The 23,092-nt window shown below is 35.9% G+C and overlaps 1 protein-coding gene across 7 annotated transcripts in view; it reads left to right on the forward strand.

Annotated features, from left to right (window-relative positions):
• Nucleotides 1–23,092, forward strand: part of FIP1L1 (factor interacting with PAPOLA and CPSF1) — a 39,844-nt gene that overhangs the window by 14,506 nt on the left and 2,246 nt on the right. For 3 of the 7 annotated variants that reach the window (XM_088130766.1, XM_088130792.1, XM_088130805.1), the window contains 8 exons: nucleotides 1,610–1,719; nucleotides 3,607–3,714; nucleotides 7,180–7,273; nucleotides 7,822–7,978; nucleotides 11,579–11,605; nucleotides 11,986–12,040; nucleotides 16,043–16,098; nucleotides 21,167–21,380. In XM_088130766.1, coding sequence (XP_087986892.1) covers nucleotides 1,610–1,719; nucleotides 3,607–3,714; nucleotides 7,180–7,273; nucleotides 7,822–7,978; nucleotides 11,579–11,605; nucleotides 11,986–12,040; nucleotides 16,043–16,098; nucleotides 21,167–21,380 — 821 coding nt within the window. The remainder of the gene's footprint in view (nucleotides 1–1,609; nucleotides 1,720–3,606; nucleotides 3,715–7,179; nucleotides 7,274–7,821; nucleotides 7,979–11,578; nucleotides 11,606–11,985; nucleotides 12,041–16,042; nucleotides 16,099–21,166; nucleotides 21,381–23,092) is intronic. The other 4 variants (XM_088130780.1, XM_088130798.1, XM_088130771.1 and 1 more) reach the window with 3 other exon arrangements.

Below are 23,092 nucleotides of genomic sequence, written 5' to 3' on the forward strand. Positions count from 1 at the left end.
TTTTGCCTTGATGCTGATGTTGTAAAACATAAAAAGCACATATATGCTTATTTTTCCATGAAGAAAAACTTCAGTTGTTTTGTTTCATTTTTTAAAATGAAATATTTAAAATGACAGAAAAGGGACTTGGTAGATATTGTTTTACAGGGTGGATCTGGCTGACTGGATGCCAATTGACACTTCCTGTTTTGCAAAAAATTGTTCTTTTTTATTCTCCTGCCTGTAATAGGTTGGAGTATTTAGCCTTTTATTACTTAAAAATGAGAGATGTAAATACTATCGGTCATCTTAACATCTGTAGCCTTCTTGCCAAGGTTACATATTTTATGATCCCAGGGGAATATGTACAAAAATTTTGGGTGGGAAGCCAAGTTTTTCATTTTTACTCAGTGTGCAGTATTTGTTCAACATTTCATATTGAAGAATTGATTTAAGCTAAATCTAAACAAAGCTAATATGAAGATTTGAATTGGCTTCCTCTTGTTCCTTTGTTAACCCTGCTTTTTTTAAATTATACCTACGTACATCTTTTTTATTTGTACCTATGCACTATTACCTAAGAGTCTTCGGTCAAGGTTATCTCATAATTGAGGATTTGAACCTACATTTCCTACATTTAGCTCCAGATTTATCACTATCACAGGGTGTATGAGCAGAGATGTGGTTTTCTGTAATATTCTGTAATGCTGCAATGCCCACTCATGCTTTTAACCAATATAACCTGATGAGAAATATGAAACCCGTCAGTTGTTGCTATACAGAAGTAGAACTAATGCTCAGATATAATCTGTTGATCACATTATACTTTTTCAATTATAGGCATAGGATGAACAACTGGTGCTTTAAAGGACTGAAAAAGAACATTATTATAGATTCTAGTGTTTTTTTCTAAACATAAAGAGGTGTGAAACTCTTCCCCCAACTAGCATTACCACAGGACATCTTACCTGTCCTACCCAAAACAATCTCTTTTTAAAAAAAAACTCAGAAACTCTGCTTGTAGCAGTACAATGTCTGTGCTTTCCCCCCGCCCTCACCTGGGGAGCAATACATTTTTGTTTCCCCACACAAGTGACTAATGTCACTTAGTCAGTTGTATAGTTTTTAATTTGTCTCTTTATTAATGTATGTGTATATAGTTCAGTTTGCTTTGCTTAATAGCAAGTGGAAGTTTTTTGTAAAAAAAAAAAATTGTGAACCTTATCAGTCTGCAGGAAAATATTAGTCTACATTTTTATAGGCTTTGCTTAATAATTGATTTTTTAAAATATTCATTCTTTATGCTTTTGCCTTTCTGATGCTTCAGTAAAGTGGTGTTAGAATTGATGGAAATAGAGCTCCAGGTAATAGAAATTATCTTCCCTTTCCCTATTCTGAAAACAATTTATCTTGAGGATGGGACTTACTTTTGAGAAATGACACTTCCTTGGACAAATAAAACAGGGAGGATCTTTGAATAGAAGTCACAATATCTCTGTGCAAGTCTGCTAGCGTGAGCATCCATATTATTTTAGGAGCTATAGCATTTTGTTACTGTTTTCTATGATTCATTGGAAGAGATCCTTTATTTTAGAGTAGGTAATGCTAATGAAGAAACTTTATTCTGAAGGTGCAGCAGGGCAGAACTGGAAACATGGAGAAAGAAATACCACTTCCACCAAGCAAAGTTGAGTTTGCATCTCCCCCACCCTTATTCAAGACAGGAATCCCATCAAACAGGTCAGTTGGATAGTCACACTTTTGAACTGCTGTAGAGAAAAAATGTTTCTAGGTTGCCATCCCTTTTTAAAACTGAACGAAGTATGTTTTTATCTTCTTCTCACAACTTGTGTTTTTCATCTTTTGGTTGTAAATCTTATAATTTGAGGTACAGCAATTCAGTGACAGTGTTTTGCAGAACCTCCAAGTTGGTAATCAGTAGTAGTAGACAGAAATATTCTGCATCTAAATAACATGTTGATGGTATCTTAAGTACGTTTAGAAGCCAGATGATTTGGATTATACACTTTTACTAAGGTTTGTACTATGCATTTTTGTTGGGTATAGAGTACTTTGAATGCCATAATGTTACTTGTACATTGTTATGCAGATGTAGCTATAAAAAAATGTTGTCTGGCAACTTAAATATCTATGTTAGTGGTAATTTTTGTGATTGGATCAAATCTGTTTGGGGTAGGCTGTAGCCATGTTCTTTTTGTATTTAATCCATTAAAAAATAGCAAATTTAGTTCTGAAGAGGCCACAAGACTTGTTTATCATTGGCCAAGTATATACAGTCAATATGTATTGCACGTGTAGCTGAATGAAGCATTAGGTGAGGCAAATTAATACAATCAGAAAAAAATGTAATAAGAATTATATTGTTGTTTTCCTCTTAATCCATTATTTTCCTGCAGTTTGCTTAATCTCTTTCAAGATGCTTTATTTCAGACTAACTGATTTTGCTGACATTCTAGCAAGATAGTTTGATCACAAGCTTGAGATCTTGAAAGCTAATAGTCCTATCTTATCAGTGTTGGTCTCTGCTGAATTCATTCAAGTAAATGATCATAATATTACATCTTAGAGTTTTCTGTCTCTATAAGTAAAGGAAACAAGATTATTTATTTGTATTACATTACAAATATTAAAAGCACTAGCCATCATTTTATATATTGCCACTTTTTAGGAGGGGAAAATACCAGTTTCTACTCACACGAAAAGATTGTAGGAGTTTCAAATGGGAAAAAACGGCTTTTTATCTGACAGTATATTATTGTAAAAGAGCTACATTTTAGGTCCAAAATTGAATTTAAATAATGCAGTAAGGGTCCTCCTCTTTGGGCCATTTTTGCCTTTCTTAGAGTGTGAAGAGGTGAGGAAACTAACCTTTGGAATAGGTTTATATAATATATATTTTTATTCATGTTGGAATAATTTTATGTATGCTCCTGTATTCTGGATTAATTTTTTCCAAAGTCCTTGAATTGGAAAATCTTGCTGTGTAGTTGTTACAACTTTGAATATGATCTTGAAAATGATGGCAGTTTCACTAACTTTGTTATGTAGGATGTAGATGTTTAAACAGCAGTTTAAAACAGTGTTCTATATATTTAGTTCCTGGATTCTATAAACGTTAAGGTTGTTTTGCCATGAATATATATAATTGTTACCTTTGACTTCTCAAGTGTGATTATGAGCAGCTCTTATCTATGTTTATGGTAATGGTGAATCAGGGAATCTGGATTGTTTTTCTTGGAACAAGCCAGAGAAATAAGCCAAAAGCAAATCATAGCTTCTTTCTCTGAGTCCTGGATTTGCATGGTACCTTGAATGAATCATGGATAGAGCCATCTCCATTTGGTTAGCTGCATCTTGCTGGAGAAGTCAGCAGTGATGTGTGTTTGTGCTTTTGCTTAGCATGAAATCATATGCAGACTCCAGTTAGTTAGTGAATCTTGTTAAGAGCATATCTAGACCATTATTAGAATGATCCTGCCTGGCAGTATCACAGGGTAGGATCATGGGGGAAATTAATATGAGAGAGTGAGGGTAGAAAATAATGTCTGATAATAGGAAAATGTAGAAACATAAGAAAAGAAAGACCTAGAACATTTATCTCACCAGAAACAGCGCCTCTTCTCAGTCGCAGACGAGCACTGCAGTCAGAAAAACCAGTTCAGGCATCGGGAAGTGGCAGGATCGATATGGGAGGGCTGAGTCACCTGAACTAAGGTAAGAAAATTTTAAGGGACACAATCTTTTTAAAACTTATGATGCCATTTTTTTCTCAACAGTTGGAACTGGGCCAGACTTAGGTACATAGTATATTTTACCAACACTAAATTGGAAATGTAAATATAATTAATCATGATAATCACGCCCAGCTAGATTCTGGGAACTGTGAGAAGAGTATTTCATATGTATACTTCATTGTAAAGTTGGGAAGTATTGAAATGTAGAATATAATGGTATTTCTGGATAAATTTTGTCAAAGTCAGTCAGGGTTTTCCTTCCCCTTTTTTCATGGTGATCATAAAATGAACACACAGAACACATTGCACAACATTTCACACAGGAGTTGTAGATTTCATAAGTACCAGTCAATTTTTAAACTATTTTCAGGCAGGATTTATCCTATAATTTTTTAATTCTTCTGCTAGTAACTACTTGTGTCTCTACTGTAAGTGCTATTATATAGGCATACATTTTGCCTGCTTTCCAAATGAAATATTGATAAATAAGGATTTACTATGGGAGGGAAAGTGCAGGTGGACATGGATGTGTCATTCTGTGGGTTTCCATGTTCAGTTACTTTGTAGTGGAGTCCTTCTGCCTCTTAGGCTAACTGCTGCAAGCCGGAGATTAGCTTAGTTTTAATTGTGAATTCCAGGGGAAAAATACCATTTGGTTCCTTTGTGATAACTCCGGATTTGCCTTGCACAGGGTCCACAAGCTAACAAGCTTTGATGTGCTCTTTCAAAAAGCAGGCAATCTTGTCCTCGGCCTATTACTTTAGTGCTGAAAAGCAGCAGAAGATTTGGGATTCTTCATGCTCTTGTATGGTTTAGGCCTAAAGAAAAGAGCAAGAGTTGTTCCTGCAGTTGCTCATCATTTCCAAAGCTCTATTTTGGATTGCACTGCCAAAATGGCAAGTGCCAGAGGAATGGGGTGCAGCTGCTTTATTGCATTCTGTCTTCTGGTGATACTCAGCCTTCTATAAAAGCACAGGACCATACCAAGAGCAAACAGCCTTTATAAGTAAGCAAGCTAAGTGTTGTGTAGTTTGATACCTTACAGTAGGAAAGAGTTAACCCAAGACCAAAGATTTTTGAAAAAGAGAAATTACAAATGTTTCAAATAAAAAATTGCAGTCCCCAGAACCTCCTAAAATTGCATTGTTGAAGTTTGGCATCAACATGATTTTTAATGAAATAAAAGCTATAATAGGCATGCAAAGCCTTTGCTAGACTTAATGTATCTATTCAGCCCTAATGCCCAGCCTTCCCAGAAAGAACAAAAAAATACTGCAAAAATTAGTTCCAGACCACTCCTGATTATGTCACAGGAGTCCCAGCTGAGCACTTGTAAGCTGAAGAAAGAGTGATTCCCAATTGAAAAAGAAGTTGTCTGCCTCAGCTTATAGCAAAGTTTGATGTGCTGGATTCAGGATATTCAGTTACTATATGAAAAGGAATGTTATTCTTGATGTGCTCAGTGAAATATTTACAATAATGTTTCTGTCTCATAGATATAAATGCTGGCTACAAATAGGAGGAAGGGTGGAATTTATTGTGTTTTCCGGAGAGCAATGGAACACTCATCTTGTCATCATGATGAGTAGTAGTATGATCCATGAGGTTATAGTTTAAGTTAGGCATAATCTGTTTTTATGTTGATTTTCATGAATTTCATACAAAGTTAATAATTATATAATTAGCGATAACAATTTAAACTTTTCTAGTGTACAGTCTGCCTTTTATGCTTGCTGGTTTTCTGTGCTTATTGCTGGTGGAAGAATGCAGTTTAATTTTTTCCCTAGCTAGTGTCGCCTATCCCATGTAACAAGCTAAATATCTTTTTCTAACATCTAAACAGCTGTATGAAAAATGTTTATATTCTGAATTAAGTTTGCATATTTATTTGAAATGTTTTTGAGAATTTTGTGATGTTTTAAGCTTTATATTCAGTAGCTGCATAATTTTTGGCATGGAATTAACATTTTGATTAGTTGCTTTTTGTTTCAGTTCTTTTAAAATCCTACATCATTGTTGCCAAAGTATTTCATTTCTTCAGCTTTAGAAATGCAAAGGTAGATAGTGATTTTTAAATGACAATTATGACTAACAGTTGAAAATGTTGCACAAAATTTAGATATGTAGTTTTACGATTCTTGTAGATTCTTCATTAGATTCTTCATTTTGTAGAGAAGCAATCTACAACAGAAGTTAGAGGCTTGCTTCCTTTGTGTGTCTGTCATAAGGTTGTATAATACAGCAGATTTGGAAAAGTTCTTCCATCATTGCATCAAAATCATTTGGAGATGAAGCATAGCTGACAGTTCAAGAAAGGTTCTTTCTAACTCCGTTTAGAAATAAGGGTGTGTGTGTGTGTGTTACAATTAAGTGTTTGAATGGAAGTCAGCAACCAAGGTGTTGGCAACTGAATCTGGCTTGCTAGGTTGAATTACCTGCCTACTTTGGATCAAAAGTGGTTTTGGGTATCATGCTTCTGACATGACAACTCTCTTAAAATGGCTGTTATGTAGAAGAGGGGGCAGAACTCTTCAGAGTTGTTCCAGAACACAGATCAAAAGTTGTGTGTAAGTGGGTGGCTGTAAAATTGAATAAATACATGGATTTAAATTACAAAGAAATAGATGTTGACTGGACATCAGGAAAATATTCCTAATTGGAAGAACTGTTCAGCAGTAGAACGGACTGTCTTGGAAGGTGGTGAACTCTCCTTTGCTGGAGGCATTTTAAAAGAAGCTTGGTGGTCATCTCTTGGGTTCATTGTAGTAGTAAATTTCTGCACTGGGCAGGGGTTGGACTAGATGATCCTTTCCAACTCTTAGATTTGGAGACTCTGTGCTTGTCCACAGTGCCAGAGGAATTCAGTAGGGGGCAGTTCATAGCTTGTTCCGTTTGTACTCCTATGGTATTAAAAAATTAATACATACATTTTTATATAAATTACCTATTGCCTATAGAATAACACTAGTTCATCAGTGCCTTATTCACTCTATCCTTTTCACTTTTTAAAATAATATTCTGTAATTTCAGGAATTTTCCTGTCAGTACATAACTATCTGAATTGATCAAATATTTCCACTTTAGCAAACATGTAATAATCTTTGGTGACAACAATCCTGATTAAAGCAGATCTGTACATTATTTATTCTTGGGGATTTCATTCTATCCATTATAGCAGCCTTCCCTGACCTGATGCCCCTCAGATATATTGAATTTCAGTTCTCCAAATTCCTATCCAGCAGTACTAGATAGGGATTTGAGGGATTGAAGTCCAACACATCTAGAGGGCACCAAGGTGGCATAGCTCCATTAGAGAAAACTATACTGCCTGTGCTTTCATAAGCCAAAATAAGATCCTTGTGAATCCTATTTACATAATGCTTAAATTCTTCTACATGTGTTTTATGAAATATTTTTTGCACTTAGTTTAATGTTTCTTTTTCAGACGGCTGTCTGGGACAATAGATGTGATTGGGCAGACCATCACAATCAGCCGAGTAGAGGGAAGACGGCGTGCCAACGAGAATAGCAATATTCAGGTTTGTTTAATAAATGAAAAAAAAAATAATAACCTCCACCCCATCCCGAATAAGGTTCCATCTTACATTAGTACAGAAGTTGAAATTACACTATATGTTACAGTAGATATGTAAAAATTTTAAAAAATAAGCAACAAATATGACATGGCAATATCAAGCCATGTATTTATTAATAATATATATTGAATAGAAGAAGTTGGAGGGAACTTCAAAATGAAAGATGAATCTGCTTCTAGTGAAGGAATCTTTCATGAAAGTATGCCATGTGATCGTTGCTGTCTCCAAAGGTGTATGGCCCCCTTTATGCAATGTAGAAATTTCAAAAAGGACAGTGATTTGTGGGACATAGACTAATTTGGTCTTCCTCTCTCAAGTGTTTATTACAAAACTTTGCTTGTCCCCCCCTACCCCCAGCTCTTGATTAATCCATTGAATATAAGAGGAGAAATGCAAATGCTAGTTAGATATAGAAAGCCCCTAAGGGGAGGAAAGTATATTTTCCACTCCTCTTTGTCCAAAGGCAAATATAAAATTGGTTTTATTTATAGGTTCTTTCTGAACGCTCCAGCAGTGATGTAGACAACAGTTTTTCCAAGCCGCCTCCGTTTTTTCCTCCAGGAGCTCCTCCCACCCATCTTCCTCCACCTCCATTCCTTCCACCACCTCCATCAGTCAGTACTGCTCCTCCTCTAATTCCTCCTCCAGGTAAAAAGAAAAGTGGAAAAAAGGGCAGTGTTTCAATTGCAATATATTTTCCTTGCCTGCACCTGAAATTATGATGTTGTGCATCTGTTTATTTAAAATTAGCTATGTTCTTCTCAGCAAAATTCAATTTATTTGGAAACTCTTTAATATTCTATGTGGCTTCTAATAATTGTTTCTCTCAAAGAGTATCTCATTTATGAAGTAGTTTTCACATTTCTCCTCTTTTCCTGAAAGGACATAATTATTTGTGTTCTCTTTTTAAGTAAATGTTTGGGGGGTTTTATTCAGCTGTAATTTGCTTCATATAGAGTTGAACTGACAAAAGTACAAATAAGCTTATTAGACTAGCCATCTTCTGATCACCATCTTAAATTTAAAACAGGACAGTATGAAATTTTTGCTAATTTTGAATCATTTTAGTCCTTGATGAGTAGGTATTGTGCACTGAGGGTATTTGCAGTATGCATTTACTGGTCATTTGTTTCAATTTTAGACAATTCAATCATAATTTTCTTGGTAGACAAATTAATTAAAATATATAATATAAAACAGAAACATCAGCATAACAGAGACAGTAACCTATAGAAACAACAATAAAACAGAGCACTTGAACTTGCAATAAAACAACCAGTAAATTAGTAATATTCAGTAACTCCAAATTGGGTGGGATGTGCCTTCGAAACAAGATACCCGCTTGGTTCCCCAAAGATCATAACGTAGGTGACACCAGGTGAGCCTGTCTAGAGATAGTGTTCTGCAAACAAAGAATCACTACTGAAACCACTTTCTTGTGGTTATCTGGCCTGTTTCATTTGGCCAGGAACACTTGAAGAAGAGCTCCAGATCAATATGGGTGATTTAGTTAATGTCAGTTAGCACACTGAAAGGTAGATTAATGAAATACAGTCTATTTTTCCTTAAGGTTCACACCAACAGTAACATACCTGGTAGCTGAAGTACAATTTTCTGAGAGTTGGCAAATAAGAAAAAATAAAATTTAAGATTATTTCATTTAAAATAAAAGAATCAACATTGTTATAAACAGTTACATAATTTGCTGTACGCTTGGTTTGTGAAGTAAAATAAGCTCTTTAGAATTCATAAAATGAATATTTACATGACAGTAAGCAAGTTTTCATTTGTAGTTAGTATCTGAAACTAAGGTTGGATTACAAACTTTATTACAGGGGAATCAGCTTATTTGAATTTAAGACTGTACTATGATTAAAAGAAATTGTAAAACAGGATAGAGAAGTGCTTGTGGTGAATGGTCAGGAAGAAAACAGCTGAATATTTACTATTTAGAATAAATACAGATATTTAGTCAAAAATTATAATTTTAGAATATTAAAGGATGAATGTTACAGCAACTATAAACCACAGTCTGTCTACAATAATGTGATGACATTTAAATATTGGCATAGCTTGTTTAAAAAGAATTGGTGTATTTGGAAGGTGCTGGCACTGGTACTCTCTAAACAGATAGCTGTGACCCTTCAATTGTTACCCTTGAATGCTTCTTAGGGAGGTTGCCTACGAATAGCCTTGAGATTATTCAGTGTTCTTGCCTGTGTTCTCCCTCCACCCACCTCAATAATTGTATACTTCTTCCCCCAAAATACAGATTAAAATATTACCAATATCTATTTTCCATTCTTTGTTATTTATACTCTCTTTCTAAAAACAGTAGGAAACTTTTCCTTCCCATTTCTGACACTTTTGACCATGGCAAGTAGCTTTTGTCATTGTGTGCTTAAAATGTATTCAAGCTACACAAAATGGGAAGGAGCAAACCTGCACACTCAAGCATGTGCACTCAGAGATGAACTTCACTGAATTCATTGCACTTACTTTGTAGCGTTTATATTTAGAATTGTAATTGTCTTTGGCAAACATAATTGCAGAGTTGATACACAATTGTCACATAATTGCACTGGAATCTTGAATTTGAACAATGATATTTGAGGGAGTGCATTTCAGTATAACTACATCTACACTTGTAATTGGTTAATGAAATCTGAGATGAGTTACCTTCATGAAAGTGTGAGGAATGAGAAAATAAAACACTACCCTAAATTTTTCAGAAGGCATGAAGTCAGATTTTCATTGAAGTTCAGTGTTCAAGTCACATCTGCATGTGCTGTAATTCAGTTAAGCACACTGGTGAAAACAGAAGAGAGATGCACAGGTTTATGACATGAGTCTGCCCTGAGGATTTCCTTTTTTATCACTTGTTTCGTACATTTAGAAGTAACTGTGGGGCATAGTAGCTTTGGCTCTTTCAGATTTGTCTTATTTGCACCTCTGCCAACATTTCATCTTCAAAGCACAAACCAAAATTAAAATCTGCCCATTCTTCCTCTGTTGGGGTAGAGAAGTTTCTTGTTAGTTTCTCATTAGCCAATATTAACTGGAACTTCTGCCCAGAAAGTTTTTATATATTCAAATATAAAACATCCTTCTGATGATCCTTTGAAAAGGGATTTTACTTTGAAGTTCTGGTTCTGGGTTCACTTAGCCATTTGTGATACAAATACCTTTGCAGACCAAAAGAATCATTGTTGTTTAAAAATATAAACCTAGAAAACTGACTAACTATTACTGAGGATAGTTGCTGAAACTGAATGGTATAGATAAATGACTAGGCTGTTTTTCAGGATTTATGAACAAAATGGGCAAAACAATTTAATTGACAGGAATTAAATATATTAATAAACTTTTTGCTATTTTACAAATGACATATTTTATAATATGAATGTGGTCTACTGGTCTAATTCCCATTTTCTCAAGTAAAATAAATAGTAAGGGGTCAGGCATTTCAACATTGCTAAAGTTAATTTTATACAAAAGCCATGATTGGTATGATATGTCAATAGGAAGATTATTCTCTTGTTTTCTAAGTTCTTTTACTGAGAACCATATGGCCCAGTTAACATTAACCTGTCATTTTACATTTTGAACTTGCTGTCTTGTCTGTTAACATTGAGGATATAAAGGCACAGGTGGGTTTTTCCATTGGAATGTGCATGTGTATTCTTACAAAGAAGAGAACAATTGATTAAGATGTTATTTAAGCTGATATTTTTAGAGTCACCTTTTTATAACATGTTTATTATTGGTAACATAATTTCCTATCCAGATGATATGGGCTCTAGAATTCAATGCTACATAAATATTGAAAGGTTTTTAAAAAAATATAATCTAATTGTATTGTGACTTCACTATTTAAATGATGTTATCATCTACTCTTGCAGAAAAGATTTAAGGTCATTAATATGGACACAGTGCCAGTACATCTGTTGGGCACACATTTTAACTTGGGTGCATGCAGTAGAGGGTTTTTTTGTTTTTGTTTTTAATTTGCATGGACATGGCCACAAATGATCAGGTTCTGCTGTTTATGTAGATTCACACCCAGAACCTTTCTGGACTGAAGCCAATATGGATTGGTGGTAGCTGAAATTAATTCACTGCCAGTTCTTATTGGTTGTTTAATAATATGTTGTTGGCATGGATGCCATGTGCCTGTTCTGGTAATATGGGAATGAGACAATATAAACTCACTACTGAAATGACTGGGTGCATCTTTTTTGTTTTTAGGTATACCAATAACTGTGCCACCGCCAGGTACATTTATTTATTCTAAAAGTAGCATGAAACTTACTGTGAATTCCTCTTTGGTATAGGGGACATTTGAGAATATCCCACTTTTTAAAAAATGCACTCAGTTTTCTTTGGAGGACATCATTAATACTCAGAATGATTTGAGCTGCCAACTTGCTCAAAATAATTGAAGAATACCTTGGAATATATTAAGTATACAAGATTATAAAAATAAGCTACACAAGCTGTTTAATTTTGGCATTATTCTGTCATTTGTTGCTGCAGAGGTTTACTAAAAGTTGCTGCATTGGTTTACTGCTGGGACACAGCTAATATGCATTAATTTAATTTCGACTTCATTTTCAATTTAAACCAACCTCTTGGTTCTTAATTAAATATTTCAGGCTTTCCTCCCCCACCTGGAGGACCACCGCCTTCCCTTATACCAACTATAGAAAGGTAAATTTTAGTTTGTAGAGTAATCTAACATCATAAGGACCTTCTTTATTTTAATAATTGCTATGATCTGAATTAAAAATACTGTTTAATGTATTTTTGACTGTTTTAATTTCCTTGAACTGGACAAAAGCCTGCTTTATAAGTTTGCAGTTTCAGTGGCCAGTTTGGGGCAGGTAGAAAGAAGAGCAGGACTACTTGGAATAGTTGTAGAGATGAGTGGGTTAAGGACAGGTAGAAATAAAACTATTGGGGACAGCAAGTAAGATTTGAAGTCTGAAGTGAGGTATCAGTTGAGCAATTCTTACATGTTTTGTTTCCCTCTTGTTAGTGAAAAAAGCTTGGAAAAGGACTAAACAAGATAGTAACAGCCTGCCCATATACAGTGGGGCAAAAAAGTATTTAGTCAGCCACCAATTGTGCAAGTTCTCCCACTTAAAAAGATGAGAAAGGCCTGTAATTTTCATCATAGGTATATCTCAACTATGAGAGACAAAATGGGGGGGAAAATCCAGAAAATCACATTGTCTGATTTTTAGAGAATTTATTTGCAAATCATGGTGGAAAATAAGTATTTGGTCAATATCAAAAGTTCATCTCAATACTTAGTTATATATCCTTTGTTGGCAATGACAGAGGTCAGACGTTTTCTGTAAGTCTTCACAAGGTTTTCACACACTGTTGCTAGTATTTTGGCCCATTCCTCCATGCACATCTCCTCTAGGCCAGTGATGTTTTGGGGCTGTCGCTGGGCAACACGGACTTTCAACTCCCTCCAAAGGTTTTCCATGGGGTTGAGATCTGGAGACTGGCTAGGCCACTCCAGGACCTTGAAATGCTTCTTACGAAGCCACTCCTTCATTGCCCGGGTGGTGTGTTTGGGATCATTGTCATGCTGAAAGACCCAGCCACGTTTCATCTTCAATGCCCTTGCTGATGGAAGGAGGTGTTCACTCAAAATCTCACGATACATGGCCCCATTCATTCTTTCCTTTACATGGATCAGTCGTCCTGGTGCCTTTGCAGAAAAACAGCCCCAAAGCATGATGTTTCCACCCCCATGCTTCACAGTAGGTACGGTGTTCTCTGGATGCAACTCAGCATTCTCTCTCCTCCAAACACGACGAGTTGAGTTCAGACCAAAACGTTCTACTTTGGTTTCATCTGACTATATGACATTCTCCCAATCCTCTTCTGGATCATCCAAATGCTCTCTAGCAAACTTCAGACAGGCCCGGACATGTACTGGCTTAAGCAGGGGGACACGTCTGGCACTACAGGATTTGAGTCCCTGGCAGCATAGTGTGTTACTGATGGTAACCTTTGTTACTTTGGTCCCAGCTCTCTGCAGGTCATTCACTAGGTCCCCCCATGTGGTTCTGGGATTTTTGCTCACCATTCTTGTGATCATTTTGACCCACGGGGTGAGATCTTGTGTGGAGCCCCAGATTGAGGGAGATTATCAGTGGTCTTGTATGTCTTCCATTTTCTAATTATTGCTCCCACAGTTGATTTCTTCACACCAAGCTGCTTGCCTATTGCAGATTCAGTCTTCCCAGCCTGGTGCAGGTCTACAATTTTGTTTCTGGTGTCCTTCGACAGCTCTTTGGTCTTGGCCATAGTGGAGTTTGGAGTGTGACTGTTTGAGGTTGTGGACAGGTGTCTTTTATACTGATAACAAGGTCAAACAGGTGCCATTACTACAGGTAACGAGTGGAGGACAGAGGAGCCTCTTAAAGAAGTAGTTACAGGTCTGTGAGAGCCAGACATCTTGCTTGTTTGTAGGTGACCAAATACTTATTTTCCACCATGATTTGCAAATAAATTCTTTAAAAATCAGACAATGTGATTTTCTGGATTTTTTCCCTCATTTTGTCTCTCATAGTTGAGGTATACTTATGATGAAAATTACAGGGTTCTCTCATCTTTTTAAGTGGGAGAACTTGCACAATTGGTGGCTGACTAAATACTTTTTTGCCCCACTGTATATGACTTTTAATCATTGTATATTTCTGATTCAGGAATAGGTAATCTGGGTGCCTTCCAGATGTTTGGATTTTTTTTGTTCTGGAAGGTCTCTGGATTCTAGCTGGTAGAAAGCTTGACCCTCCGAGTATAGTACTTTTTATTCAAAAGGAGATTCTGCACGTTGTATTTTCAGTTAGGTGAAAGCATCTTTAGTTTTGTTTTTTTCTTAAGAATTCTAAGCTTTGATAACTTGAGATAAATTCTAATAACTTTCTTGCTTTTGGTTATCCTATTACCTCATGCTAGGTTTTCACTGTCCCAAGTGGCTGATTCACATTATTAGGAGATTCATTATCCCTGTTTATAAAAACTAATTGATCCAAAAACATTTTATTTAAAAAACCTGCTGTTTTCAAGGAGGCAGTAGCAATCATTTATTTGATCTCATGATGAAAGCTTTAACTAATTCAACTTATATGGCAAGTGAGAAGATGTATTAAAAGATACAGACATTGATTTAAATTGTATTTATATAACTTTCCAGATAAAATGTTTCCTTTCAGCTTAAAGAAATAATCTTAGAATATGCAAAGATGAGCAAGACAAAAGACAGACACAGAGTATTATAACTTCTTTATGGGATGTTCTTGTTCAGGATTCCTACCAGCCTTGTGTAAGATATGAAAAGCCTAAAGGAAGTCAGACAGGGCATTTAACTTCCTTTCCCCTTTTTCAGTTTTTTTTCTTAATGACCCCTCAACATGTTCAGTATCCTCAGTCCTCATAGGGTCCATATTATGGCTTTTAGAGAGCCAGTTTGGTGTAGTAGTTAAGGTGCTGGCCTAGAAACCAGGAGTCTCTGAGTTCTAGGTCTGCCTTATGTATGAAAGCCATCTGGGTCACTTTGGGCCAGTCACTCTCTCTCAGCCCAACCCACCTCATAGGGCTGTTGTTGTGGGGAAAATAGGAGGCATGAATGTTAGCTATGTTTGCCACCTTGAGGGTTCATATCGCCCATATTCTCCATGGATCTTTTCTTGCTTCCATTTCTATTGTTTTCTCAGTCACTATTAGAATTAATGATAAACACTTCCTAGAATAGATGAGAGTGGGAAATTCCAAATAAGAACAGCCAGTGGGGGAAAGGGGGAATGTTTAACTCAAACTACACATTAATCCTGATCTGAATCAGAATGCCATGGCCTTACTCTGTTTTAGGAGTGGGAGGATTGGATTTGATCAAAGAGCCAGATCTACCTTCCCCCCTCACTTGACTGGCTGGATGACAATCAGGGGCAAGATTCAGTGTCCAGGCTCCTGACATTAAAAGTTTTCTAATGGAAGAACTGTTTTTCCCATGTTCCCTTCCATGTAGATAACCATTTTGTCTGGTGATTGCCTTCCTAGTATAGGAAGGGAATATACTGGCTGCATCAGTCTGGTCTTTAAGATGGAAAGGCAGGATGTGAGCAAAGCAGGACAGTAGTGTTTGTAGGAATTTGGAAGAGGAAGGAGTCTTGTTGGGCTGATAGGTCTAAGGTACATTCATCCATGTTGCAATGTAAACAAAAAGCAGAGGATTGGGTACATTGCTTGCCACAACACACAGTTTCCTAAGACTTTCTGTTGCAGAATGTCAGCAGAATGTGTAGAGGGGTACAAAAACAGTAAAGAGGCTGTGCATGAAGGACCCAAACAGGCTTACTTCTGACCCCTCACCCTTTATATGAAGATAATCACAGGGAGCATAGAAGACATTAATAAACCTCTTGAAATGTACACAGGCAAAGATGGACCAGGTGGCTAGTTGCCTTAGTTCATTGCTGCAGGTGTGAAGGCATAATATGTTCAAGGCGCTGTCATCCAATTCACAGTGGCAGCACACACTGATTTAATACAGCATGTTGATGATTCATCGATTTACATGTTTGCAAACATAAACACACAATTCGGTAACTGGACCTGTAATGCAATAGAAATAATTTTGAACAGAAACTTGAGTAGGAAAGAGGCTTGATTATATCTATTTCCCAACAGTGGACATTCCTCTGGTTATGATAGTCGCTCTGCTCGTGCATTTCCGTATGGTGGCGGTAAGTTTCTTCACTACTTGAAAATGTGACTTGGCTTGCTATATTTTCATATCATCCAAAGTTTCTTATTTTCTGTAGAAAAATTAATAACTTAATATAGTGTTGGTTTCCTGAATTTAACTTGCTATGTGTAGCATCTTTCATTTGTCAAGCATGCATTGGTAGATGCCAATTTCCAGTACAAGACATTGTCTTCCTCCTAATGTGGTGGCCCCACTATTGAATAGTGTCTGACCGTGCAGATTCTCAATCCATGTATAAGCACAAGTCTTTTAAATGTCCTCCCACTCTTGCATGTTTGAGTGGGTCTTGCCCTTTTGTTCTCCTTTTCAAACAAGGTATTATGGTTGGTCTTAAATGCTGGCTGGAAGTGAACTCTTGGCAACTGAACTTTTCCAGAAGTCAACTGGAATGGTACAAAGTTATCCTTACTAGTTTGAGTGTAATTATAGCATGTACCACAGTTGGTTACAAATATATTTTTTTTTCTGAAATAATATTTCCATATTGCAAGAAGAGTTAGTATTCCAAAAATATTCTTGCAAGTTTTTAAATTAGCATTTTAAACATATTGTGAATATTGTTTCAGATCTGCCAATCACAAATTTCATGTAAACTTTCAAAGTAAGTTTCAAAGAACATGGATTTGAAAATGGTGTTATATCCATGTTAGTGTTTAAATAGTTTTTTTTCCAGATTCTTTTTATTCATATTTTTTGCATAAGGTGGGACTGTAAAAAAACAAAAAGCAAACCTTTCATCGTAGGGTGATGCTACTTTAATTCTTGTGATGATTTAAATTTAGAAGGGAAGATGGCCAAAGGGAGGCTTGATTTTTAATACTGTTCTGCTAGAGGACTTATCTTTGATGTATAAGTTTGCCTACTGGCTCCTGTGCAATTGTAATTCCTAAAATCCTTAAAACATTTATTAATTTGGTTAAACCTTCCTACGAGTGAATAGTTAAATTAGTCAAAGCAAGATTTTAATGGCTTTGAGACTGCCATTAACAAGAGTTTAGATTTAGCACATCTGACAGTAACTAAGCAAAACCTACTACTAGTGCATTTTTTTAAAGTTCTCAGTGGATCTGATTCATTGTGGATGGCCTGTTAGGAAGGCAACATTATAGTGTATCTATTTCAACATGTTTAACTGCAGGTTGTTTTGGGAATATCTTTTCAATCTTTTTTTGTAGCCATAGCAGAAAATTCACCATATGACACATTACTGAAAATAGTACAAACATAATGTGGATGACTAATAAATAGGCTTAAAAATTCTTTACTCAATAATCTCTTACCACAATCTGTATATGTTTTTAAATTTAAGATATAAGCTGCTCTGACTTTAAAAGCTAAACTGTTATACCTAAATAAACTCAGTGCAGGGAGTGCTGAGGCCAGCCATAGGATAACATTGATAATACTCTTCTCCCATTAGCCAAAATATCCATGTAGTTATTAACTTGCCATAAAGTCAGTGTCACCTCTAAATGACCTCCTGGATAGTTTATGTCTAGAGAATGTAGATATAGCAATGTGGTAATGAAAATGAAGGTGAAATGCCTTAAATTAAAAGTCTGTATCAGAAAGAAAACATAACCTAGTTTTTAAGTGAGGAGTACATGGATTTTAGGTTTTATATTTTCCAGTGAATGCGAAGAACAATTGTTCTATGTGGAAGAACAAAATGCCCTTGAGGCAAGATTGTAGCATAGCCTGACCTAGAATCTTTTTGAAAGGATAATGGTCTGCTTAAATTGCATTCTTCTTCATGAGAGGGATACTACAAATAAATAATGGCATATTCACTATAATTCTTTAGCTTGCATAATTCAACGTAATCTGTTCTTGACAAGATACTTGGGAAGAGTAGAATGTAAATTATAGTATACTGTAGATTGCCGCCCTACATTATTGGCAATTGGCTTTTGACAAAAGAAATTTATAACTTACCTCATCTGGAGTAGAAAGAGCCTGTTCAATGTGCTAGTCAAGCAGTTTCATTCTTCGCTTTCCTCTGTACCACCTTTTTCATAGGGGAGACTCTACAAGGCTTGGGGATTCAGAATATATAATGCACCCTAGAGCAGCAAACTCTAATCTTGTGGATTTAACTTGAGGCATGTAACTAAAATGCTAGCTCATTACTAATCTGATAAGAGTTGCTAGAATAAAAATAGAACCAGATGGTTACCAATCTGATTATAACATAAGAAGACATGCAGGATTTGCATATCTAAGGGCCGTGAACATATCTACATTTTAAAATTTTATTTTGTTACTCCATTCTCTTTTTGGATTATTGAGAGAAGAATTCAGAATTGTTACCTTGAGCAGTCTGATTCAGTACCATTTAGTACAAAGTTCTGTAATATACATTTTATGAATTGATGTCTTTTTTAATAATAGAAGAATCTGAGGATATTCTGAGTAATACAAAGCTATCTATTCCTTGAACTTCTCTCAGAATTAGCTTTTTTTTAAAAAAAAATTATTCTCCTCTTTAAACCTAATGTTTTTTTTCCCCGCTTGTGGTTAATAGTGGTAAGACTGAGATTAAAAAAAAAAAGAGTATTCTTGCAATTCTTATTTTATACATCATCAGTATTTTTTTTAAAGTTTTGTTGTTATAGGCAAATTACTTAATGCCTTTTCATAACATGTTTCAGATGCAATTCTTGAATGTAACTCCCATCAAAATCCCCAGTGTAGATCCCCCCCCACCTTTTCTATTAAACATAGTTCTTTTAGGGCATTATGATTTCATTCTAAGTTCAGTACTTGTGAACCTCCCCAGATTCCTGAGATAGCATTAGAAAGAATCCTTTATTGGTGCGGTCCTATTTGGTAATAATGAAAGCCTATGCTTCTAATTGAATAACAAGAATTGCACTCTAAGCAATTTAAAGTTCCTGGTGTTCAGAAATTCCTGTCCTTCAAACAGAAGAAACAAGTGGTTTGCTCCTTTCCTTGTCTTGGTTTAACTGTTGTCCTGTTCACTTTTTCTGAGAAAGTTCAGTAGTTTTTAATTAAAGGCTTTGTCCTAAACACATTGGTCAGGACGATTATCTGTGTGCATTTTTATGAGTGTGGCTGCTAAAGTCAAATAGTAAAAAGAAATCCAAATGCCTTTATTATATACAACTTCTGGACACCTCAGAATCATGCCATTTAGAAGTAAGTTCATTGATCTCCATTTTAGATTATAAGACTGGGATTTGCTTTCAGGTAAACTTGGTGTTGTAAACATATTGTAGTATTTGGTACAATTTCAGTCAACAATTTGAGAAGTTTTATAATGCAAATAATTTCTCTGACCCAATATCGATGTCAGTTGAGCAGTGATCTACAGCAATTTAGAGCATCAGGCAGCATCCAGAAACGCCTCTGTGCACATAGAAAGAATGTCCGTTGTGGGTAGGCTGCATCTGCTTCGGTAGGATATGTATCCTTGCTTGGGTATATTTTGCCTTTTGCAGTAATGCATATTTTGCCACAAACTCTTGATAATAGGAATTATTTTGTCTTCTAAAAGCAAAATCACTTTTTTCTTCTTAACAATAAGGCCAAAATTAACAAATGTGATGTAATTACTTTTGAAGTAACTTTTATGCATATACATACATTATGCATATACATACATTTTCAGAACCTAGAGACTAGAACCTCTCTTTATTAGTGTGTTGTTTGGGTTTTAAATGTTCAGGGCCCAGTGAATTGGTTTGAGTGAGTAGAGAATGAAAAAACTTTTATTCCAAGCTGAGAGCAAAACAACTTGGAATATTTTGAATAATATTCTGTTGTTATTATCTGTTCTCCTGTTATGGCAGGAGAAACTAAAAAAAAAATGTTTCCAGTTTCTTCCTTAGGGCACAGTGAGAAATCAAAATAAGTATCTGCTTTTTGTCCTAAAACCAGACATTTAGGTGAGATTATCATTCGTGTTGAGTGCTCCCCACCACTGTTCCTACAGAAAAACTGGTCAAGGAATATTTAAAAAAAAAAAAAGCCTTTTCAAAGTTCCCATAGCAGATAATGGAAGGAACAGATGAGCATCTTTTTTTGGAGCCTCTTTGCACAGTCAGCCTCAGCTGCATTCAGTTACAAAAGAGCAGCAATAGATTCACTTTAAAACAGGCCATGAGCAACAATAAAATTAACACCCCTCGAATCCTTGGCTTCAGACTTGTTTGAAATGCACCCTTTTTCTATTATGCAGCCTACTTAGTGGTTTGGGGTGGGGTGGGGGGCTCACTTAGAGAACCTGGCGACAGTGAAACTACATTGCAGTCTGGGAATTACAGCTATTCCATGCCAAAGTTTTTAAATCCAGCAATAAACTTGTTTGCCAGGCAGACGGCAGTTGTCTTATTTTCAAAATGGCTCTCTCATTAAATGTGTTCTTAATTGACTCTCCCTCATCCTTGCCTACCATCTCCCCTCAGCCAGCTCCAATAATGGAGCAGAAGTGGACGCTGTGCCTGGCATTTTATGGGCTACAGGATTCTCCCAGTCTCCCTGCCTAGCCAACAAATGCTAATTGCTAGAAACAACATGAAATAAAACTTTCATTTCATTTCAAAACAAAATTTTGTCCTGGGCTTGAGTCGAAACTCAAGAATATAAGATGCTTTGTTTTTAGCTCAGAACACTTTAAACACATCTGCCAAACTTGGAATGTTTTGCAGGCATCTGAGGCTCTCTGTTTTTATCCTTTTAAAGTCCAGAGTAACAATTTAAAGGGAGGTCAATAAGTACTGCTGCAATTACAGAAGAATACAAACATGAATTTTAAATAAAATACCATAAAATAATGGAACCACTATCGTACTGAGACTACTTTTGAAATTGCTACTGGATGTGGAATTCACAACTGGGAAAGGGAAGCAATTAATTTATAAGTTTTATTCAAACCATCATTCAGAGTGGGTTTTACAGTTGATATTACATCCTAGGCTTCAGCTAAATTTATAAAATAGGGAATAATCCCAGTGTGATTCTTTTTACTCTTTTCAAATGTTTCAACCTTTTTTGTTTTCTAATACTGGAATTTTTTTCTTTAGTCACCTTTCCGCACCTTACAGGTTCTGCCCCATCATGGACTAGTCTCATGGACACAAGCAAACAGTGGGATTATTATTCCAGAAGAGATAAAGATCGAGAGCGTGAAAGAGATCGAGACCGAGAAAGGGATCGAGATCGTGACAGAGAGCGTGAGAGGACCCGAGATAGAGAGCGTGAACGGGATCACAGTCCAACTACAAGTGTGTTCAATAGGTGGGTATCGGGGCTGAATCCAAGGCTTTGCTGTGAGTGTTCAGGGTCTGCTTAAGAAATGTATTTCAAACTTCACATGCAGCTGTATATTCTTAGGGGCAAGGGTTGGGTTTTGTTTTGTTTTCTTGCTGAAAGCCCAGCCAGCTAATTCAAATTCAAACCAGAAGTGCAAAAATAAATAGTACACACAAAAGACTCAAAACTTTGTTAAGATGGCAAATTTTGTTAAGTCACAGAAAGGAGTAGAATCTCTTTTTTAAAATATTCATACAGAGGCCTTTTTTCTAATTTGTAAAGAAATTCATGCTATTTTTAATCATTCTCTTCTTTCTTCAGCTTCAAAATGCAATATGCATTAAGTGTAAAATTGAGTTTTAAATATATTACCATAATGTTCGTTCTTTATAGAGGCTTTGTGCTAATGTTCTGTACTTTGTATGTTTTGTGTTACAAATTATAGGGTCAGTGTCTTAGACATTAAGATCAATTTAACATCTGTTTCTTAGGCACCTTGACTGAAAGCACAAAAACTTCTGGTCATTCAAGGGTGCCCAAAATTAACCTTAATGATTTCCAGGCCTAGGGAAGATTCTGTGTTGCTGCCAGACTTATCAGAAAAGGAGGGAGAAGAAAGTTTTTCTTCTTTCTTTTTCTTTTTTTAATGTGACTAAATTATCTGACATCTGCAGCAAAGCTGCTGCCATATGACAGTGTGAAGAGCCAGGAAGCCCTTAGCCTAGTAAAACTATGATTCGTGGAATAATAGATAAAGTGGGAAGTTCTGGAGTCACAGATCATTCAGGCACGATAGTCTTGAACAAATATTATAAGTCTTCTAACAATTTTTCAGTGGCTTATGAAAATGCCTCTGACTGATTAAAAAATAAGTTTTGTGCCTACATGACTGACCATAAGCAGGTATTAAGCTTTTGCTCTGGTCCAACTCACCTCTGGTGACTTTGTGGGCTCATCATATAACTTTATTGGGAGGGCTACAGAAGTGGCTTGCCATTTCTGTATTGTGGGATATTTTTTTCCCAACTATTCAAATAACCTACAACCTGGGATTTCCTCTTGTCCGTCTGGCAACCAACCTGTTTCTCCTTAGTTTCTGAAGCCAGACAAGATCAGGGTCAAAGCTCACTTTGTGGTGTTTGCCTTAGTCTTACCTTGGAAAGAGGGCCAGGAGGCTTTTCTTTTACTCTGACTTCTGAAGGCCAAAACATCCAGACCTTTTTTGATTTGCAATAAATGGACTGAATCATTTTATAAACAGACTTCTGCACAGTAAGTATTAGTAAATAATTTGAACTACTCCACAGATACTAATATCAGAAGAATAAATATATCTATATTTATTAATAATACATTAAATATTTTGAGTTATCATTGTAAAGTTCATAATGAAGTAGTGATTCATTCCCTTTCGCTAGGGAAGCTGGCTGGAGAATTCTGGGAGTTGAAGTTGCTGAGATTGAGAAACACTGCTCTTGGGATAACTTTTATAGCCTTATGTTAATGTATAGAAAAACTTACTATTGAGCATTACTTTAAAAAAACACTTCTTGTCTTGTTATTTTTCATTGTTCAGTTAATGGCTTAACAGTACATTTGCTGAAACATTCAAGACTGCCCATAAATACTGTCCCTTTCATAAGTGTTGATTGATCAATCCTCTTCTCTTCAGTTGTATATTCATCCAGTAAAAGGAT

This window comes from Python bivittatus, unplaced genomic scaffold (genome assembly GCF_059951505.1).
Source record: "Python bivittatus isolate LINGU-HERP-01145 unplaced genomic scaffold, Pbiv_v1 ctg000070_np1212, whole genome shotgun sequence".
Taxonomy (NCBI): Eukaryota; Metazoa; Chordata; class Lepidosauria; order Squamata; family Pythonidae; genus Python; species Python bivittatus.